Raw genomic sequence first — 22,067 nt, forward strand, 5'->3', positions numbered from 1 at the left:
GCCCGGTGATCGTTCTAATTTGTTCCAGGTTTCAACACATGACGGTTCGCGAAAAGTTTGAAGGGCAAAAGCATCAATGATTAACTAGGGTTTCAAAATTGGCTTGTGTATGCCATTACTTTTAGTTTTGGTTTGGGTAAAACGTTAAGTACATTCCCATCATCTGATATAATTTACAGTTCCTAACATTAGATCTTTTCACTTTATCAAACTCACATTATTCGTACAAAAAGACGACTCACCTCAACTCATGACTAAAATTGCACGACATTGGGGACAGAGTACACTTGAACGTTTATGGAGTGATTTCTTCCAATAAAGAGAGAGAGAGAGAGAGAGAGAGAGCTAATTGAAGAGTGGTGGGCTTGTTAGGACTGGGCCTGCTAATGTTTTGTTGTAGTGGGCTTGGTATTTTTGTGTTGAAAAAATCACGTGTAGACACGTGTCTAAGTTTTGATTAAAAAAATCAAAACTTGAACAAGTGTCCACCCGGGAATGGGTGTAAGCAGGACCGGCTGCTGAATTTTCAGCAGCCAAGTCTTGTTCAATTAATAAACAATGAAAATTTTAAAACATAGAGAGAGAGAGAGATAATTTAAGAGTGGTGGGCTTGTTAGGACTGGGTCTGCTAGTACTTTGTTGTAGTGGGCTTGGTATTCTTGTGTTTAAAAAATAAAAATAATAAAAAATAATTAAAAAAAAAAACTGTTTTGCTGTGATATGAGAAATCGAGAATAAGTCGAGTGTAAAATCAAACAGTTGATTGTTAGGTAAACCTTTTTTTTTGTAAAAGTGCGTATAGTTTCTTGGGACAAGGATGGTGAAGATTATATGGAGAGGAGGCTGAGAGCTTTCATCTCCAAGTTTGGCGAGGTTGAAGAAAATGCTCTTTAAGAACAGAGGTAGGGCATAAATTTTCATGGCGACCATAGATTTAAAAATCGATAATATCGGCGATATTTCGCCGATATTATCGTTTTTTTTCATATCACGATATTTCGTGAGTATTCCTTTAATTTTCGTTAATATATCGTGATAATATCGATATTATGAATAATATCGCGAGATGAACCTAAAAATATTTGAAAAATTCTGAAAAGTCTCAAACATGCACATAAAGGGGTTCGAACCCCTCCCATTTAACTCCTTCAGCGACTTGACCACCATACCACTTACGTTTTTATGAAGACATGCTAAACTATTTATATATATGGTTTTGTTTTGAATTCTTTTTGCAAGAAACAAATTTGCACATATTCCAAATTTTTTGTGGTATTATATTTTAAATTGTGTCAATTAATTACTTAGTCAATGGCATGTGGTTTTTAATTTTTCTATTTTTTATTTGGTCACTTACATGTATGGTTGGAAAAAATTCCCGAAAATCCCAAACCAAACCGAAAAAAGTCCCAAACCAAAACCATCCCGAAAAATACCGAAATTTTCGATATGGGATTGGTTTCCATATCCCATTTGTTTGGTAATCCTGAAATCCCGAAAAATACCGAAGTATTCGGTTTCCTATTGACTTTTGGGTTTCGGTTCTTGAAAGTCATTGCTATGGTTGCTGACTACTCTTCACAATACACTTACTCTACACATAGTGATGATGAAGATAGTGAAAATTTTGAACCTCATAGGAACTCTATGTGGTACTTAGTCACTCATGTATCTTACCATGCAATGTATAAAGTGTAAAATATTGTACTAATTCATTATATATAAACGATTATGGTGTGTTTAAACTTCTTTCATTAATTATTATATATTTTCTACACTCACAATGTTTGCCAGCTCGCTATATAATCAACTTAAATCAGTTAAATCCATCATGCAATGCATTTCCTTCCAATTTTTTATGATAAATTAATAGATAATTGACTAAATAAACATCCTGTAAAGTTTCAATAAAAATTTTCAAGTTTTTCTTACAATTTCCGTGGTTTCCATGTAATTTTTATCGATATCGATATTATCCCGATATTTCCATCGATATTTCCGTGTTTTCGGACTACCGATATTTCCGATATTACCGATATTTTCTTCCTTGATGGCGACAATGGATGCAGCCATGAAGGCAACGGAAACTCTGCTAGGTGATCATTCTAATTTGTTCCAGGTTTCAACACATGACGGTTCGCGAAAAGTTTGAATGGCAAAAGCAGCAATGATTAACTAGGGTTTCAAAATTGGCTTGTGTATGCCATTACTTTTAGTTTTGGTTTGGGTAAAACGTTAAGTACATTCCCATCATCTGATATAATTTACAGTTCCTAACATTAGATCTTTTCACTTTATCAAACTCACATTATTCGTACAAAAAGACGACTCACCTCAACTCACAACTAAAATTGCACGACATTGGGGACATAGTACACTTGAACGTTTTTGGAGTGATTTCTTCCAATAAAGATATAGGACAGACTAATGGTATAATGTGCATCCGACATATTATATAGCACCCCACTTACATGACTTGGAGGGATTTACTTTCCACTTAGCAGATCAAGAGCAACATTGCCAAAGCTATAAACTACACTTTCTGGAGTGACGCTTCCCACAATTTAAATAAACGACCAGTAAAGTCAACATATCTCAAGCAGAAAAAGTTCTTTAGATATAGTAACAACAAAAATGATCAAACAGATGAGTAGCATTTATTTAGACTAGAAAAGTTATTACCTTCTTAAATATTCAGGCCAAAACATGAAAGGCAAGGGTCACCACTCACCACCCTGCAAGTCCATCCAAACGCTACATTATCACCCTAAAAAATGGTAATGGGCACGGACATGACTGAAAATACATATATTTTTAACTAAGATGATCAAATCTGAAAAAGGAATACCTCGTCAAAGAGAACCCTATAAGCATTCAAATCATGGTATAACAGACGACCCTTTAGTACTACGATAATCTAAATGAAAGGCCACTAATTCTCAATTTGGAGGAACAAAAACTCAGACATTGAATAGATTGCTTATGCAAATCTTGAGAAATTAGCAGTATGAAGACAAGCACAGTACATCCACACTAGATAGAAGACTACACTAAAAAGTAAACACCACACCCTCGCCACGACTTCTCTAAATGAAAGGCAATGTTAAACATCATCTAGGATTAGCAATACTACCAGGTAAGATTAATGGCCTAACCGTTTCATGTTATACAAAACTAATGTCAACGCCATCTTGCACTTCATTGAGACGCGAGCGAGGAACACCAGGGAAGAATGAGAGATGATGGAGAAATTTCGAGGGAGAAGAGGAAAGCATCGAGATCGGAGAGCTGAGAGAGGTGCTGGTACGGTAGTAGTGGATCTTGGCGCGGGCGAGCGAGGCAAGAGATAGTGGTTTAAGCTGGAGATGTTTATTTGGAAGAACCAAACCCGTTTGAGCCGATGCTGTAGCAGATTGAACCGGTTCTAAGCAGACCTCGCCAAATCTCAGCCATCAGATTGCTGTCCGGACGATCGCACACTTTGTCCGCAACTTAGACACACCCTTGCAGTTATAGCACCAAGGTGGGCCTAAAAGGCCAGATACAGCAGTGGGCCTGGAAGCAAAGGGGCTGAGAAGAATTGAACAGAAACTGGGCCAAACAGGAGCAAAGGGCTGCGCCAGTTGCTGTGGATGGGAATGTTGCTGATGATGCTGGACTGGACCCGCAGCATTCAAGGGCTGCGCTAGATGCTCAAGCTGCTCGGCAGACAGATGCCAGGTTCCACGACCAACACCGCGTGAATTATTGACAAAATTTCCATTTGCAAAGAAAAGATTGATCATGGCGTTGAAGATTTTTACTTCTGCAGATCCTCCTGGGTCTTTGATTAGTTGTTATACATTCTCTTAACTCTGTCACAAAAATTCCATTTGCAAAGAAAAGACTGATCATGGCGTTGGCGGTGGTAGGTGGAGCCGCTCTCTCGGGTTTCTTCCAGCAAGTATTTGTGAAGTTGGATTCTCAGGAGGTCAGGAACTTCATCAGAGGAAAGAAACTGACTGAGGGTTGCTCAAGAAGTTGAGGATCAAGTTGATGTCTGTTGGTGCTGTTTATGATGATGCCGAGCAAAAGTAATTACGTAACCCACATGTGAGGCTGTGGCTACACGAGCTTAAAGAGGCAGTCCTTGATGCTGAGGACCTACTGGACGAGATCAAGACAGAAGCGTTGAGGCAAAAAATTGAAGCTGAATTTGGAAGTAGCACAAGACCTCATCTCTGCTTCTTTCCATGCTTTTGATGAGTCTGTAGACAGCAAAATAGAGGAAATTCTTGAGAGGCTAAGCTTCATTGTAGAACAAAGAGATGCCCTTGATTTGAAAAGAGGTAGTAGACACAAAATCTCACAAACATTGCTTTCAGCTTCTTTAGTAGAAGGCTCTGATGTGTATGGAAGAGATCATGAGAAGGAAACCATCATTCAATTGTTGCTATCAAATGATGTCACTTGTAGTAAGATTGGCATTATTCCCATTGTGGGCATGGGTGGGATCGGAAAGACCACCCTTGCTCAGCTCTTATACAATGATGATAGAGTGCAACAGCATTTTGAACTCCAGGCATGGGTTTGTGTTTCTGATGAATTTGACGTTGTTAAGATCATACAAACAATTTATGCATCAGTCACTTCACGAACCTGTGATACCACAGACCTAAACCAGCTTCAGGTCAAACTCAAAGATGCTTTGGCGGGGAAGAAGTTTCTTTTTGTTCTTGATGATGTTTGGAACGAGAATTACAATATTTGGGATTCCTTAAAACGCCCCTTAGAGTCTGGAGCTCATGGAAGTAAGATCATTGTCACCGCACGGAATCATGGTGTTGCATCTACGATGGGTACTCTTCAAACCCACTATTTAGAGCACTTACTTGACGAAGACTGTTGGTCTTTATTTGCAAACCATGCCTTCAAAGATACAAGTGTAATTGTAGATCCAAATCTTGAGGTAATTGGCAGACAAATTGTTAGCAAGTGTAAAGGCCTTCCTTTAGCTGCAAAATCTCTCGGTGGTCTCTTACGCTCTGAACCAAATGTGGAGGAATGGGAAAATGTGCTAAAAAGTGACATATGGGAGTTGTCAGATGCAAAGATTGAAATTTTGCCGGCTCTATGGCTAAGCTACCAGTACTTGTCTCCAGTGCTGAAGCATTGTTTTGCTTATTGTTCGATATTTCCCAAAGATTATGAATTTGACAAGTCTGAATTAATTTTATTGTGGATGGCCGAAGATCTTTTACAACCCCAAAATAAGACTAGGTTGGAAGATGTTGGAAGGAAATACTTTGATGATCTAACCTCACGGTCATTTTTTCAATACTCGTGTTCAAATGATTGTTTCATCATGCATGATCTGATGCATGATTTGGCGACTTATGTATGTGGGAAATTTTGCTTTAGATTGGAAGACCACGACTTCTCATTGGATGTTGTAAGCAAGCGTCGTCATTTTTCTTATATGCAATATTCATCTAATGTTGATTCTAAAAGATTTGACACTATTTATGAAGCTAAGTATCTGCGCACCTTCATTCTTGGCGATCTCTATTCATTGCCGACGGTACGACTTGATCACCTTTTAATGCTACAGTGTTTAAGAGTTGTCAAACTCCGAGGGGAAGATATCAGTGAGTTGCCTGATTCGATTAGCAACTTGAAGCATCTACGGTACCTCGACTTGTGTGACACTCTAATAATGGAATTACCTTACACGGTATGCAGTTTGTATAATTTACAAATGTTGTTGTTGTCAAATTGTACATGTCTAGCTAAGTTGCCCACCGATTTGAGAAGACTTATCAACTTGCGCCATCTTGATTTGAGACGTACGAAAATAAAAAAGATGCCCCCCCATATGGGCAAGTTGAAAGATCTCCAAACATTTGGAGGTGAGTTTGTCTTGAGCAAAGATGTCGGGGGAAACATTGATGAGTTAAAGGGGTTTCAGCATTTGAGTGGAAATCTTCATATTTCAGGGCTTCAAAATATCACATGTGCTGAGGATGCTTTGGAGGCCAAACTGAGGGACAAGAAGCTCATTGAAATACATTTGAAATGGGAAGGTGACGCTATCGATTCTCAAAACGATAGCCGAGTGCTGGGCAACCTGCAGCCCAATATAAACCTAAAAGTACTGGCTATTGAAGGATACGGAGGTACAAAGTTTCCAGGTTGGTTAGGAGATGAGTCTTTCTCTAATCTCGTCTCTCTACGACTTGAAACTTGTGGATATTGTTTGTCCCTGCCAGCATTGGGGCAGCTGCCCTCCCTCAAAGGGCTTGAAATTGATGGGTTGAATGGAGTGGAATCAGTGGGGTCTGAGTTTTATGGGGGAATTAAACCTGCATTTAAATCTTTGGAGTTTCTGAGTTTCTGCAATATGCTGGCATGGCAAGAGTGGTGTTTCCCTGGAGGTGAAGAAGAAGAAGGTGGACATTTTCCTAATCTTTGCAAGCTTCGTCTGCACTGCTGTCCCAAACTAACGGGGAAAATACCGTTAGACTACTTTCCAAGACTTGAGGGGCTAAGTTTGCATGAAGTTAATGTCGAATCCCTTGCTTGTTCGCAAGAGTGCAATAAATTCAATATTGAACTCCCATCCCTCCGTGAGTTGGAAATATTAGATTGCCCGAATCTGGTATGTTTTGTGGGTGGTGGAGTACTGCTTGCGCCCAACTTGAAGATGATATTTGTGTTCACTTCTAAAAACATGTGGTCGGTGCCAGAGGAGATGCACGCCTCTCTCCCGTCTCTTCAGACTCTGTACATACAAGGGTGTAAAGAATTTGTGGGTTTCCCCCATGATGGAGGACTGCAAGCGCCCAACTTGAAGAAGATGGAAATCAAAGAATGTAACAAATTCAAGTCACTGTCAAAGGAGATGCACAGCTCTCTCCCTTCTCTTCAGTCTCTATCCATAGAAGGGTGTAAAGAATTTAAATCATTTCCGGAAGAATCTAAATTCCCACCCCTCGATGATTTGAAGATAATGGAGTGCCCAGAATTTGTGGGTTTCCCCCATGGAGGAGGACTGCAAGCGCCCAACTTGAAGAAGATGGAAATCAAAGGATGTAACAAATTCAGGTCACTGCCAGAGGAGATGCAAATCTCTCTCCCGTCTATCAAGTCTTTGTTCATATTTGAATCTCCAGAATTGGAATCATTTCCGGAAGGGGGATTGCCGTCTAAATTCCGGTCACTCGAAATCTGGAGTTGTAAAAAACTGATGGCAAACCGTATGCGGTGGGGTCTACAAACACTCACCTCTCTCAAACACTTGGCTGTCAACTTCTCAGAATGTGAAGAAGAAGAAATTGTCGAATCATTTCCAGAAGAGGGGCTGCTGCCAACCACTCTCACTTCTCTTAGAATCTCCCATCTTCCGAATCTGAGAACCATTGACGGCAAGGCGTTAGGACACCTCATCTCTCTCGAGATGTTGGATATATCTTTTTGTCCTCAACTCCAGAGTTTGCCAGATGAAGGGCTACCCGCTTCTCTTTCTCGTCTGCAAATCTTCCAGTGTGATTTGCTTACACACCGGTGCCAGAGAGACGCTGGAGAAGATTGGGCCAAGATTTCTCACATCCCCACATATGGATTGATCACCGAAAGATATGATTTGCAATGGTACGTAATTCGTCAACGTGCGTTTATGTGTTTATTTACTATCTGGCTCTGTGAATTTAAATCATAAACATGTTTCAAATGTTAATATTCACGTAATAACAAATTTTACAGGTACTCATGACCCATATAAACTTGAAAGTATTTGTGATAGAAAGATATGGAGCTACAAAAATTCCAAATCTGTTAGGAGATGACTCGTTCGTTCTCTCATCTTGTTACTCTTCGACTTGTGGATTGTGAATATTGTTTTTCAATGCCAGCATTGGCACAGCTACCGTCTTCTCAGCAGGCTTGAAACTGATGGGTTAAATGGAGTGGAAGTGATTCAGAGTTGGTTCTACTCTCCCTCTTTTCTTACTGTGTCTTATGGTGGTTCTATTATACGACAATTTGTTGTATCGAACTAGTCGTCGATGAAAAAGGAGCTTCAACAAGTTTATGAGCTCTAGTTTCCGAATTTCCTTTTTCAAGTTTGTTTCCAAATTGTGTCTATTGAGAGGTAGATTTTGGTACTTTGTGGAATTCAAATTCAAACGTTTGGTTTGTAAAATATGGATGATGATTTCGTTTGGAACTGTGAATCTATGATCATGCATGAATGTTGTAAGACCAGAGTATCGAAAACCCTCTGTTGTTTACTAATCGATCTCAAGCGGTGTAAATTTGACTTGTTTAATTAGTATTGCCAAGATGATCCTATCTGTTAATCATGTCTCATCAAATGATTACCATTTCATCATGCCCTTAGGGATGCATAGAGCTACAAAAGTTTTCAAGTTGCTTCGCATGTGTAGGTTTGGAGTCGTGAAATGATATGTACCTAAAAATTATGAGCAAACAAAATTACACAACTCATAATCATAAATTTTGGCTGCCGGAAAGTCTCGGTGATAAATTTCTAATTCTCAAAACAGACAAAACGAGAGCAAGGAAATCCACATATTAGTACCCCTAGTTGGCCTGCACACATGAATTCTTTTACGAGCATGTTCTAGAGAATGTTACAAGTGAACAAGATTTACCAAAATTTCCAGACTTGTACACAAAATATCCAGGCATAACAGGAAATCATAAATACCAATAATTTAATAAACAAGAAAAAAATGATGAGAAAAAAGAAATACCTGTTGAGAGGGAAAAAAATGGATGGGAGATGAGATGGGTAATTGTGGGATTCAGTGAAAGTGCCACTGACAGATGCCGAAGAAAGCTCTGTTTAAAGAAGGAGATGATGAAACTTGTTCAGCAAAGTGAGCACGGAAGAAGGCTCTGTTTAAATTAATAAACAATGAAAATTTAAAAAAAAAGAGAGAGAATTAAAGAGTGAAGGGCTTGTTAGGACTGGGCCTGCTAATGGCAGGGACGAAGCCAGAGATTAGGGTGAATGGGGGCATCCTCAAACAACAAAGTCATAATTAAAAAACTCAAGAATTTACTAAACACAATACTTATATATTAACCCATAAAGTTTTTCATACAACAATCCCTTACAATATCCCTCGACGCTTTTTCATGTTCTGAAAGCGTTGCATGACAACATCATTACCAATGCCATCAAATTTCTCTCTCTCTATAAAAATAATCATGTTGTCATTCATCCATTGATCTCCTATCCGATTTCTCAATCGATTCTTCAGAATTTTCATGGCCAAAAATGCTCTTTCAACAATTGCAGTAACAACTGGAAGAGTTAGTGCTAATGTCACAAGCAAGTAAACCAGCAAATACACCTTGTGTTTCTTGCATTGAACCATTGTTTTTGCAAGATTTCCAATCTCTTTTAAACCTGAAAACTCAATGCTAGACCGTATATCCAAAATGTAAGTCTCAAGTTGAATCTTAAATATCACCAGCTCATTCATAGAGAAGTCTTTAGGATAAAACTGGGCAAGACGCAATAGTTTTGGCTATCAAAAGCAAAGAAAGAGTCGGCTGGACATAAACATGCCAAACAAAGAAGTAACTTAGTGTTGGTCTCATTGTAACGATTATTTAGTTCTTGAAGCTGCCAATCCAAAACAACATAAAATATCCCAACACAATAATAATGCATATTTGTGACTGCTTGTGCTTTTCGTTGCCCTCGCCTTCGAGAAAGAAACATATCATTCATATTAGGCACATCAATATCATGTTTAAGACAAAATTCTGAGACTTCACTAAGTAAACAATCCCAACCACTTTTCCTCATTATCTCCAACCTTTGCTTACAAACTTCAACCAACTTTATGGCATTTACAATATCCTGATCCTTCCTTTGCAATGCTTGTGATAATTCATTGGTTATTCCTAGTATATCTTTCATCAAGTGTAGATTAAAAACAAAATCAAATGATTGCATGGAATCCAATAAATTATTCGCTTCACATCTTTGTTGAGAGCTTACTCCATCATCTGTTATTGCTTCAAGTACATCAAGTATGGATGAAAACATAGTCATTATACTTTACCAAAGTGTGAACCCCAACGTGTTTCTCCAGCACGTTTCAAAGTAGTTTCTTGATTTTTGCCTTTGCCACTTATAAACTCACCATTGTTTAGTGCTTTAATAAATTGCTTCTCTCGAAGAAGATCACAACGCTTCGATGAAGCTCCAACAACATTTACCAAAATAGTAACTATAATAAAAAGAGACTCAATTTGGATGTTCTTCTTTGCCACAGCTACAAGAGCTAATTGAAGTTGATGTGCAAAGCAATGAATATAATAGGCACAACCACTTTCTTTCATAATAAGAGCTTTAAGACCATTGAACTCACCTTGCATATTGTTGGCCCCATCATAACATTGCCCACGCAACCTAAACATGCTCAATTTATGCCTAGAAAATACATCATCAATGGTTTCCTTAAGTGAGAGAGCAGTAGTACTAGTAACATGCTCAATGCCAATAAAACGCTTAACGACATGCCCATTCTTGTCCACATAACGCAATACAATAGCCATTTGTTCCTTCGTTGATACGTCGCGAGATTCATCAATCAAAATAGAGAACAACGAAGTGCCAACGTCTTCAATAATAGCCTTGATCGTCTCAGTTGCACAAGCATTTACAATGTCTTTTTGAATATCTGGTGATGTCAATTTGTGATTATCCGGAGCATTTTTCAAAGTAACGGCTTTCACATCCTCATTGTGGTCGGCAAGAAACTGTGGAAGCTCAAGAAAGTTTCCATGGTTGCTTGAACGTTCAGATTCATCATTACCACGAAATGCAAGCCCTTGTCTCAAAAGAAATCAACAACAATCAATTGATGCATTCAACCGAGCTCTATATTGAATTCGAGCTTCATCATGAGTTTTAGAGAAAAAAGACTGGATATGTTGCTTTTGACTCCTTAAAGCTTCAAAATTACTCCATGCTTGATTGTGTGCACTATTGACGCCTCCAATATGAGTTAGAAGTCTTTCTTTCTTCTTCCAGTTAGAAAATCCTTCGCCAACAAAGAAATCAACACCTGCTTGTTCTCCAATGTTTGGTTTAAAAAGGTAGCAACACAGATAAAAGGCAACATCTTTTTCTACACTATATTCCAACCAAGTAGGAAAATCATCAAACCAAGCAGGGTTGAATCGTCTTTGCGTGTCTCCATATTTCTTGTAAGGAAAATTATGGGTTTTAGGTTGTTGAGGACCAGCTAGCACATACGCTGTTCGTACTTGATCTCGAATATTAGGATTGTAATCCAAAATTAGAATTCGCTTACCAGGATCTGATGGAAGATTTGATAAAATAAATTATGTACTATCTTGTCCATGACCATGAGTATCATTATTTTTCTCAATAACTGGGGATGGCGGCATTGATATTTTTTTGAAAAACCTCTCCATGATGTTTCAGTCTGCAAAGTCATTCAAATTGATGCCAATAACATATAAGGTTCATACATAATTTATAGAATAAAAATCTCAATAAAAATCCCATCTTTTCTAACCTTCAGGATGAAAACACATGAGAAACAAGTTAGATATGCAACTGAAACATTTTGAAACCAAGTCGTTAAAGAAAACTTATGTAAAACTTTAACCTTATAACATACTACATGGGACATTTTGATTAACATAGCAATCTAATCAAACCAAGATCCAACCAAGGCAACAATTCAATTAACCAATACCAATAAGCATACAAATTATTCAACAAATAAACATTTAATTCAACTAATCATATGAATAAATGTATACCCATATCCATTTCATAATTTCATTCATCAATAATCATAGAATTCATATCAATAATCAATAAGTCAATAACCATATTAGTGCATGACCATATCCATATGATTCTATATTTCTATACCAATTAAACAAAAATTCGTCTTAAATAATTAATTAGGGTTAGGGATTATTATAGATTTAGGAATTAAAAAATTTACCTAAATATATATATGTCGGCTAGCGAATGGCTGGCTGGGGTGGCTGGGGGAAGAGCAACTTTGCTCCTGTTCCGTAACTTCCGTTCCGTTTCAAGCTGTTGGCGTTGGGGGAAGAGCAGCACCACGCTGCTCTGCTCTCTGATTGGAGCCGCAAAGGCTAATAAAAATGAAATAAAGAGATGGAAGGAATGGGAGTCTGGGACTGTGTGGACAAATGGTCCCCCACTATAACATAACTTTTTTTTTTCCAAACATATACGAAACGACGTCGTTTTGTTTACATTTTTTTAATTTTTTTTACCAGGACTAAAACGACGTCTTTTTGGCCTGGTTTTGAAAAAAAAAAAACAAAGACCCAGCTCTACTTCTGCAGAACCAGAAACATCTTGGTGGGGGCTTTGCTACTGCAGAACCAGATCAGTTTGAGCAGCATGCCAGCATTAGAAAAACTTCAATGGGGGCATCCGCCCCTAGGCCCATGGTAGCTCCGCCCTTGGCTAATGGTTTGTTGTAGTGGGCTTGGTATTCTAGTATTTTAAGGGAAGGAAAAAAAAAAGACTGTTTTGCTGTTTTGTGAGAAAACGAGAATAAGTTGGACGTAAAATAAAACAGTTGATTGTTTGGTAAACTTTTTCTTGTAAAAGTGTTTATAGTTTCTTGGGACGAGAATGGTGAAGATTATACGGAAAGGCTGAGAGCTTTCTTCTCCAAGTTTGGCAAGGTTGAAGAAAATGCTCTTTAAGAACAAAGGTCGAGCGGAAATTTTCATGATGACAACGGATGCAGCCATGAAGGCAAGGAAAACTCCGCCCGGTGATCGTTTTAATCTGTTCCCGATTTCAACATATGACGGCGCTGTTCGCGAAAAGTTTGAAAGGCAAAAGCAACAATGATTACTAGGGTTTCAAAATTTGCTTGTGTATGCCATTACCTTTAGTTTTGGTTTGGTTAAAACGTTAACATTCCCATCATTGTTATGATCCCACATCGACTACACTTATAGGGGTGTAAGGGTTCTTAAATTGTCACGCCCCGATCCCAACATACGTCCATGATCGACACGTGACGTCACCAAATACCCGTATATCTAACATACCTCGCCTCCTGAATATATACAAAGTATCCTTCAAGATCCAGATGCACAATAATTTTTCGTATACTTTATGGCTACATCTAATCTCTTCATTAGACTGCTTACGTACCCTCAATAGGGATCCATCCATTCGTAGTTCACCTTATCACAAAATCAGACGTTTATCCACTAAGTTCAAGCAGAAAAGCATAGCATTCCTCAATCATTTATTATAACCTAACAACACTCAGGCTACATAACCAATCCCCATGAAAACATGATTTCTCTCCCACCAACATATAAATCATTATGTCTCATCATGATATTGTAATTCACAACACACATCATATTTAAGAGCCGACAAAACACAAAATCATTCTCTAGCCGCATTAATTAATTAATTAATTTGATCAAAGTAATAACAATCATTCCCATATCTTCTAAATTCACACCTTATGAAATCATAATCGAATCATAGAAAATCCCGAAAGAGTCATTCAGACGTCCAACATTTTTTTTAACTCAATTCACAAGACTCTCGAAATCATTGACACAAATATATATAAAACTAAGGCTAGAGTGACAGTGTTAGGCCAAGCCTACTTCTCCAATTAATGGGATTTTAGGCCACTCCATGAAATTCAACAGCCTCGGGTTCCGGACCACTCAATGGAACCAAACCAAATATGATCGCCTATAAAATGTATCAAGTACAACCAATCATCATCACCTCTAGAATGCGTAGGGTCCCCCATCGCGGATATACCAAGCAGGACCACATCCATGTACCACTACTACGTGGTGCAATCTCATCATCACACATTAAACATAATTATACGCATATATGTTATCGATTCCACGTATCAACCAACATCTAGTCATATGGAGCACAACACAAGGAATTCCCTTAATTACTATTTCTACTAAAAATCTAATAAAGTACCTAACTCATCTCCATCTCAAGCTAGGTAGTAATGCCAAGTTCAAATAGGTATTCAGTTGGCAATCACATCCAAATAATTATCAAACAATAATTAAATCCCATAATTGTCATAACATTCATCATAATTATCAATCACATTATTAAAAAGATAATTAAACACATATATATCACATACATCATCAGTGTACAAGCCAAATCCTATTTAATAAGCATAGGTCTATGGCTAAATATATAAAATCACATTTCCATAGAAATCACATTTATAAAACTAAGTCGTAATCACAATTGATATTAATAAAAGAATTTAAGGTAATCACCATAGCCCATATATTCAAGTCACTCTCTAACCAATGTAGGCCCACTTGGCCTCACTGCGTCTCCCCGTAGTACTAATTTTAATATTTAGAACATTTCGAGACATGTTGACCAAAAGTCAACTCTCGATCAAAGGTAGGGTTCACAATTCTACATAACTTGATCCGTAAGATCCGCACGTTGGATTTCAGATCTGTAACTTTCTAAAATACACATTATGCCTATAAAACAACATACTAAAATTTCATCACGATCCGACGGTCGGATCTCTGCCAATTACAAATTCAAGTGGCGACCAAAGTTTGATTTTACAAACGTAGAAATTCAATACAAAAGGATCCGTACGTCGGATTCCCAATCTATCAGTTACCATGGTCCTCAAATATTACGTATTATTACGTATTAAAGTTTGTTAACAATCCAACGGTCGAATCATCGATTCATATTTTGATCAAGTAATGTATCATAGTGAAATTAGGTTCAAACGATCAATCCACATCATACGAATATCAAATACAAAGTCAGGACATCTAATTGAACTTAGAAAATCATCGTCGGCCCACTGGCTACATGCCGCTGCAGGTGGCGGTCGGCCACCCGACTCGCCGGAAAATTCAACTATTTTAAAAAATTACAAAATTTTACAGGCAAGTAGATCTCAGTGAGGGAAACAATTTTCATACCTATGACCAAGGCCAATTTTTCCGGAAAACACCTCGATTTTTCACAAACCCGTCGGAACCCTAGAAAAGGGTGTGCTTCGATTCGAATTCCATACGAGCTCCGATGCCTCCACCAATGCTTGGGATTTGTTCCTGGGATTGAGAGGAGTCCTTTGGTGGTGGTCATCGACGGTGAAGCTTGCCGAAGCCACCGGAAAAAGGATAAAACTGTCCGGACACCCGTGGGTTTGTGTCTTTGAACTAAACAAATTGGGAAGTAAATTGAAAAATCTAACACTACAGATATGTAGGTCTCGTCAAGGGCTTTCCATGGACACCAAGATCACCCAAAACGGAGTTCGTATGAAGGAGATATGAGCGGTTCAATTTTGAAGGTTCGCAGGTCAAAATGACCCATTTCGGGTCTCCCTCCTTTCCCCCTCCTTTCCTCCTTTTTCTGATTGGTTGTCCCCCCCCCCCCCTCTTTTCTCTCCCGCACTCTCTCCTTTCTCCCCTCTCCCTTGCTGCCACTTGGCAGCTTCTAAACATTTAATTATTTATTTTCCAACAACTAAAACGTCTCTAACTTCTTCGTTGTAGATCCGTTTCACGAACGGTTTGCGCCTACGCGTTCGTGAGATCGAGCTCTAACCAAAGATATAAATTGTGACCTCGAATGGTCTACGAATTTTTAATAATTAATTTCCAAACTCTAAACTTCGCAACTAGTTTAATTAAAGTATAACTTCAAATAACTTAATATAAATTCTCGAAAAATAGTATAAAATCTTAAGAATACAAACACTTACATTATAACAGTGAAATCCGAGAACGGGATTTCACATAAATCCTTAGGGTCCTCCCACCTATTGGACTAGTCGTTTGGGTTGGACTCTTCCCTTGGGCTTGAGTACCTAACATTGATATCAAAGCCTAGGTTCCCGACGCTGCGGAGAGGACGACCTAGAAGGGGCTACCTTACCGGGACGACCAAAGGGTGCGCCGCCGTTTAGAGTGAAAGCCACCAGAGTAAGGGCAACCATGGGCGTCGGCTTCTGAATGGTGGTGTAATGTTATGATCCCACATCGACTACACTTATGGGGGTGTAGTGTTTCTTAAGTCCTTGGGGTCCTCCCATCTATTGGACTAGTCTTTTCGGTTAGGCTCTTCCCTTGAGCTTGAGTACCTAACAATCATCTAATATAATTTAGAGTTCCTAACATCAGATCTTCACTTTTATCAAAATCACATTATTCATACAAAAAGATGAACTCACGACTAAAATTGCCAAGGAAAACTTGAAATATATTACAAACCAGATTCTGTATGCGAGCAAAAAACGCATTCAATTATCAACGAATGACGACTCCGCCAGATCAATAGCGCGCGCAAGAGCAGCAGCTTTGTTCTCGCACTCCCTCTGCTCATCGGCTGGATCACTGTCAGCAACAATTCCTGCCCCGGCTTGGAGATGAGCGACCCACTCTCTGCGCTTGTTTGCGTCCTTGTATGAATACATTGTATCATACCGAAAGCTAGTTGGAAAAACAATAGTTCTCAGAGCAAGGGCAATGTCCATGTTGCCAGAAAACGAAATTCCCCCAAAGCCACCATCGTATGGACCACGTCTAGTCACTTCTAGCTTATCGATCAGCTCCATGGCTTTCACCTGCATTGCAGTAGAGCTAAGAATGCAGAAACTCGAAAAATTAATCCTAAGCGAGTCCATATAAGATAGATTGGGAAATCATGACATCAGGTTCCATATATCAACCAAGAGCGGTGTAATAAGCCGTTTCCTAACTAATTAGGTTAATCCTCAAGGTTTGTACTCGCAGGATTATACAGGTTAATTAAGTCTAGGATCAATTTAGCTAATTGATAAGAAATAAAACAAGAATGCCAACAAACAAATTAAAAAGGGCTCATGAAGAAAACCTTCAGTGCTCCACTGACTGTCCCAACAGGCAACGCAGTACGAAGAACATCCCAGCTAGTTAAATCATCAAGTAACTCTCCAGTAACCTACAATTACATTAAAGTTTCGTCCCTTAATTCAATTGGTTGTTGAGTACATACATTACACTCATGAAAATAGACATAGACCCCATGAGAAAATAAATTCTGAAACTAATGTCTACAGATGCGCGGATGTGTCATCAATCGTTATAGATATTAGGTTACTTATTATGTGTATTACCCGAAAGGAGATAGTTACTGTTGAACTTATGTGCATGACATGGGAATAACGCTCAATGTTCATGAGCTCCTCAACCTTGACAGAACCAGGTTTTGAGACCTGCATGAACAAATTATTATGGCCACAATATACTAAATGAAAGAAACAGATTATGATAAAAATCTTATAAATATTGTCACGTAAGCCATGAACAGACAAGGCATCAAGTGTGAACTTATGAAGCTAATGCTGAAATATACATCAGTGAAATACTTTTTACCCGCCATGGACTGAAAATAGATACCGGGGAGAATAAAATTTAGCATATGCATGGTATTACACTCTGGAGAATAAAGTTCAACATACAGTAATAATATGAGAAAGGAAAGATTATAAACCTTCCCAACATCATTCCTTCCCAAGTCTACAAGCATAATATGCTCTGCACATTGCTTTTCATCATTCAAAAGCAGCTTTTCCAGCATTAAATCTTCTTTAGGTGTTTTTCCTCTTCTAACTGTCCCAGCAAGAGGCCGGTTGGTGATCGTTTTCTAATAACAAAAATAAGAAATGCAAATCTCAGCAATTTATTGCTAATGACGACTACAACACTATAGTAGGAAAACAAAAGGGACCAAAGAAAACATAAAATGTAGGACATCTTGTAGGAACCATTGTAGAGGTTTAGGAGCTAGCAACAGAATAAGACGAACACTCAGATGTTAAATTTTTTGGACTTCCTTTACTCACCTTCTTGACACGTGTTAGAATTTCTGGACTTGAAGCAACCAGAATACAGCCTCTAGCCTGATCATGGAAGTATATACTCATATAATCTCAGAATTACAAGGTGAACAAGTAGATTGTGTTGTGATTGGCTCATATTTTGAGTTGTTAACAATTAAGTGACTTTGTGTGTTATGCTTTCGGAATAGTGGCCAAATATGTCCATATCTCATTTTGGCTAATAGTGGAAGACAATGATGATGTTTCATAGGATTCCTTTGTTTTGGCATTTTTTATTCATTTCCCATTTGCATGCCGAAAGTGGTTTTGGGTTTTGAGAAAAGGGAGCATGATGGATCATCATTGTGTCTATGTAAAAAAGGAGAGGTTGACTCACTTTTCTGTCCATTTAATTGCAAAGAGCCGAAGTAGAGAAATAAAGAGAGAGAGCATCCGAAGGAGAACACAAAGGAGAGAAAATATAGAGTAAGAGTGAGAAACTCTTGGGGAGAGGAGTCTTTTAGTAAAATTCTGTGAGGGTACAAGGGATTGGGGTTTGGGTTATGTCGATTTAACTCAAGTGTAACTTGTACTGTTATTCTCATAGTGAAGAGCAATATCTCTCCGGGGACGTAGGCAGGTTTTTGCCGAACCTCGTAAATTTCTCGGTGTCTTTATTTCTTGTATTTTAAATTGTTCAACTGTGGGTTTATAAGTTGGTGAGATAACAGGCCAAAGCACAACAATTGGTATCAGAGCTTTGTTGGAAGCTTTGGTTCATCGAAGGTCCAGATTTGTTATTCACCATGATGACTACAAACATGTCATTTTCAGTTGAGAAGTTTAATGGGAAAGACAATTTTACTCTTTGGCAGATGAGAGTAAAGGATGTCTTGACTCAACAAGGCTTGGCTAGAGCTTTGAAGGGAAAAGATGGGAAGCCTCAAGAAATGACAGATGACCAGTGGGAGGAGCTGGAGGCGCGTTGTGTTAGCACGATTCGACACTGTATAACTGATAACATTATCAATAATGTTATGGATGAAGATTCTGCGCCTGCACTTTGGGAGAAGTTGGAAAAACTCTATATTGCTAAGAGTTTGACCAACAAGTTGCATTTGAAACGGAAACTGTACAAGCTGAAGATGGATGAATGTGAGAATCTCATGGACCACATGAATGTGTTCAACGGATACTTGGATCAATTGAGGAAAGTTGATGTCAAGGTTGAGGAAGAAGACAAAGCCCTCTTACTTCTTACCTCACTTCCAGATTCGTATGAAAATCTTGTGACAACCTTACTGCATGGAAAAGATACAGTAAGTTTGGAGCAGGTGCAAGCTTCTTTGGTGTCTTATGATACACAAAAGAAGAAGACCATTGTTGATGGTGGGCACGAGACTGCTTTAGCTGTTCAAGGTTGGAATCGTGGAAGAAAATTGGGAGAAGGATCTGAGAGAGACAACAGGTTCAAATCCGGTTCCGGAGGCAAGGGTCTACAATGCTACAACTGCAAAGAATTCGGGCATAAAAAGATAAATTGTCCTTTGAGAAAAAGAAAGGATGATCTTGGTCCGAGTAGTAGCAATTTTGTGGCAGAAGACTTCGAGTATGCCCTCTAGGTACTCGAAGCAACACTTCTCTTGGTGATGTTTAGTCTCGAGTGTTGCAAGGGATTTGCACCAGGTGGAGCTATGGGATTCACAGGTGATGAGATGGTCTTGAAGGAAGAGAAGTGTGGGGAATTTTGTCTGGCTCGATGGGTTGTTGTTGGAAACGGGTGCACTGACGAGTTTCCAAGTTGCAGACAATAAAGAAGGGGAAAAAAACTGTTGGAGGAGACGAGGATGTGTCGAGATCCTGTCTGAAACTAAAATTGTGATTTTTAGCTTGCAGCAGCTGCACATGCATTGGCAGTGACTGAATCGGAACAGGACCAACGAGGTTTATTCAGTGTGTGTATGCTGGTACGTAAGGCCAATGGACTTTGGTGATGGGTGCAAGGATTTTTTGCACAGTATATTCGCCAAGGTGGAGATTGTTGTGATTGGCTCATATTTTGAGTTGTTAACAATTAAGTGACTTTGTGTGTTATGCTTTCGAAATAGTGGCCAAATATGTCCATATCTCATTTCCACTAATAGTGGAAGACAATGATGATGTTTCATAGGATTCCTTTGTTTTGGCATTTTTTACTCATTTCCCATTTGCATGCCGAAAGTGGTTTTGGGTTTTGAGAAAAGGGAGCATGATGGATCATCATTGTGTCTATGTAAAAAAGGAGAGGTTGACTCACTTTTCTGTCCATTTAATTGCAAAGAGCCGAAGTAGAGAAATAAAGAGAGAGAGCATCCGAAGGAGAACACAAAGGAGAGAAAATATAGAGTAAGAGTGAGAAACTCTTGGGGAGAGTGAGTCTCTTAGTAAAATTCTGTGAGGGTACAAGGGATTGGGGTTTGGGTTATGTCGATTTAACTCAAGTGTAACTTGTACTGTTATTCTCATAGTGAAGAGCAATATCTCTCCGGGGACGTAGGCAGGTTTTTGCCGAACCTCGTAAATTTATCGGTGTCTTTATTTCTTGTATTTTAAATTGTTCAACTGTGGGTTTATAAGTTGGTGAGATAACAGGCCAAAGCACAACAGATTGGAACCAATGACTCACTGAAAACGAGGCAAACCTGTAAATAAGTCATATATGGACTTGGATTAACTATCCTCAATGCTCGGTAAATTTCAAATGGGTCTGCAAATGTTCGCCTCTCAAAATGCTGGCTTAATACAATCTGAAATATATCCCCAGCTAGAATGTGCTCTTTAGCTTCCAAAACTGCCTCCTTATATTCCTCACTTGTCAAGCTTGAGTCCTCCAATTTAGTACCAAAAAGTTGAGTGTTGAACCCTATTGAACCTGCAGGCAGCCTCGGGCTGAAATTGACAGTTGATACATTCTTACATCAACCTTAAGTTTTTTTTTTTTTTTTTTTAAAAAAACAAAAAAAGTAATTAACAAGTATGGAGAACTAAGTCCTCCGGCCCTGAGGCGGCCTCGAGTTGAAATTGACTGTTGATTAATCTTATCCCATTCAATTTTACGTAAGCATACATTTATGATTAAAACTGGTATTAAAAATATATATAGAAAAGAAATGTGAAGGAAAGGAGTTGATTACTCACGTGATAATGTCATGCACTCTAGATACCAATGTTTCCAATACATAACACTAGTGTCAACACAGTACATCTACAACCTAACAAAATGTACAGGAAAATATGAGCATACCGATAACCCACAATTCTACTTGCCTAGTCCAAAACTTTGAGACTACGAGGGGAAAAGTAAGCAAAGCATGGCCTTCATTTTTATAAATAACTTCACCACAACTTTACAAATCGAAGTTTTGTTAACGAACCACATTTAAGGAGAAGTGGTTTACTTTGAACTGAGAGGATTAAGATATGAGTACTACTAAAGAATTTAAAGCATGTTATTTGTGTGCTTATCGTACCAGAAAATGCTTCTGGAAGTTCATCAAGAAGTTGGGGTGTCCATCCCTCCATGATTCTCCGAGGAACAGTCATTGGATCCTCCACGATCTCCTCTGTCCTACAACCTTCTCTGTGGTCCATAATGGTAACCATGTTCTCCTTAGCCACGATTTCAATGGATGGTTGGGCACCAATAACAAATGATTGACACCAAAAATTTGTAAGTGATTATTATTGTCTAAAGTCAGATGCAAACAAATACAAATGATACAAGGGGCTGAGGACGCTTACAACATTGGAGTCGTTGGAACCCGGCTCAACTGACTCAAACAGAAAACTTGGAGCATCTCTATCATCCTCCTTAACCAGACATCGGTAAGCAAGAACAGGAGTTAGATGATCCGAGAATATGCTCCGAGACAGAGGAATTAAATTCCCCTTCTTCGAGGCTTCTACAAGCTTCTCTGATTCGTCGGCTGCAGTAAAATCAATAGTACAAATCAAAATTCGAATTAGTATAACCAATTCAGTTCCCTACAAACAGACATTCCCTGACAGAATCAAATTTTGAATTCTAAAATTTGGGCAGATTATAATGTAAATCAAACCGAAATTAGCGTTTTACAATGTAAATCGAAACACAATTAACTAAAAACCCAGAAATTCATTTTCTTA

At 38.6% G+C, this 22,067-nt stretch overlaps 2 protein-coding genes across 7 annotated transcripts in view; one reads left to right on the top strand and one right to left on the bottom strand.

The window, feature by feature from the left end:
* Positions 1-22,067, bottom strand: part of LOC103422793 (anthranilate synthase alpha subunit 2, chloroplastic-like) — a 78,263-nt gene that overhangs the window by 55,842 nt on the left and 354 nt on the right. Inside the window, exons 2-10 of one of the 6 annotated variants that reach the window (XM_070808068.1) lie at positions 21,684-21,868; positions 21,413-21,551; positions 20,585-20,814; positions 17,928-17,984; positions 17,576-17,728; positions 17,199-17,297; positions 16,937-17,023; positions 16,315-16,667; positions 15,754-16,195 (exon numbers count right to left, since the gene is read on the bottom strand). In XM_070808068.1, coding sequence (XP_070664169.1) covers positions 16,344-16,667; positions 16,937-17,023; positions 17,199-17,297; positions 17,576-17,728; positions 17,928-17,984; positions 20,585-20,814; positions 21,413-21,551; positions 21,684-21,868 — 1,274 coding nt within the window. In that variant the 3' untranslated portion in view covers positions 15,754-16,195; positions 16,315-16,343. The other 5 variants (XM_029088262.2, XM_070808067.1, XM_070808070.1 and 2 more) reach the window with 5 other exon arrangements.
* On the top strand, positions 3,790-8,199 carry LOC103447416 (putative disease resistance protein At3g14460). Its single transcript, XM_029088249.2, has 2 exons — positions 3,790-7,629; positions 7,741-8,199. Exons 1-2 carry the CDS (start codon positions 4,484-4,486, stop codon positions 7,748-7,750), a joined length of 3,156 nt encoding a protein of 1,051 aa, XP_028944082.2. The 5' UTR covers positions 3,790-4,483; the 3' UTR covers positions 7,751-8,199.

The sequence above is a fragment of the Malus domestica genome, chromosome 11 (assembly GCF_042453785.1).
Source record: "Malus domestica chromosome 11, GDT2T_hap1".
In the NCBI taxonomy this organism is placed as follows: domain Eukaryota; kingdom Viridiplantae; phylum Streptophyta; class Magnoliopsida; order Rosales; family Rosaceae; genus Malus; species Malus domestica.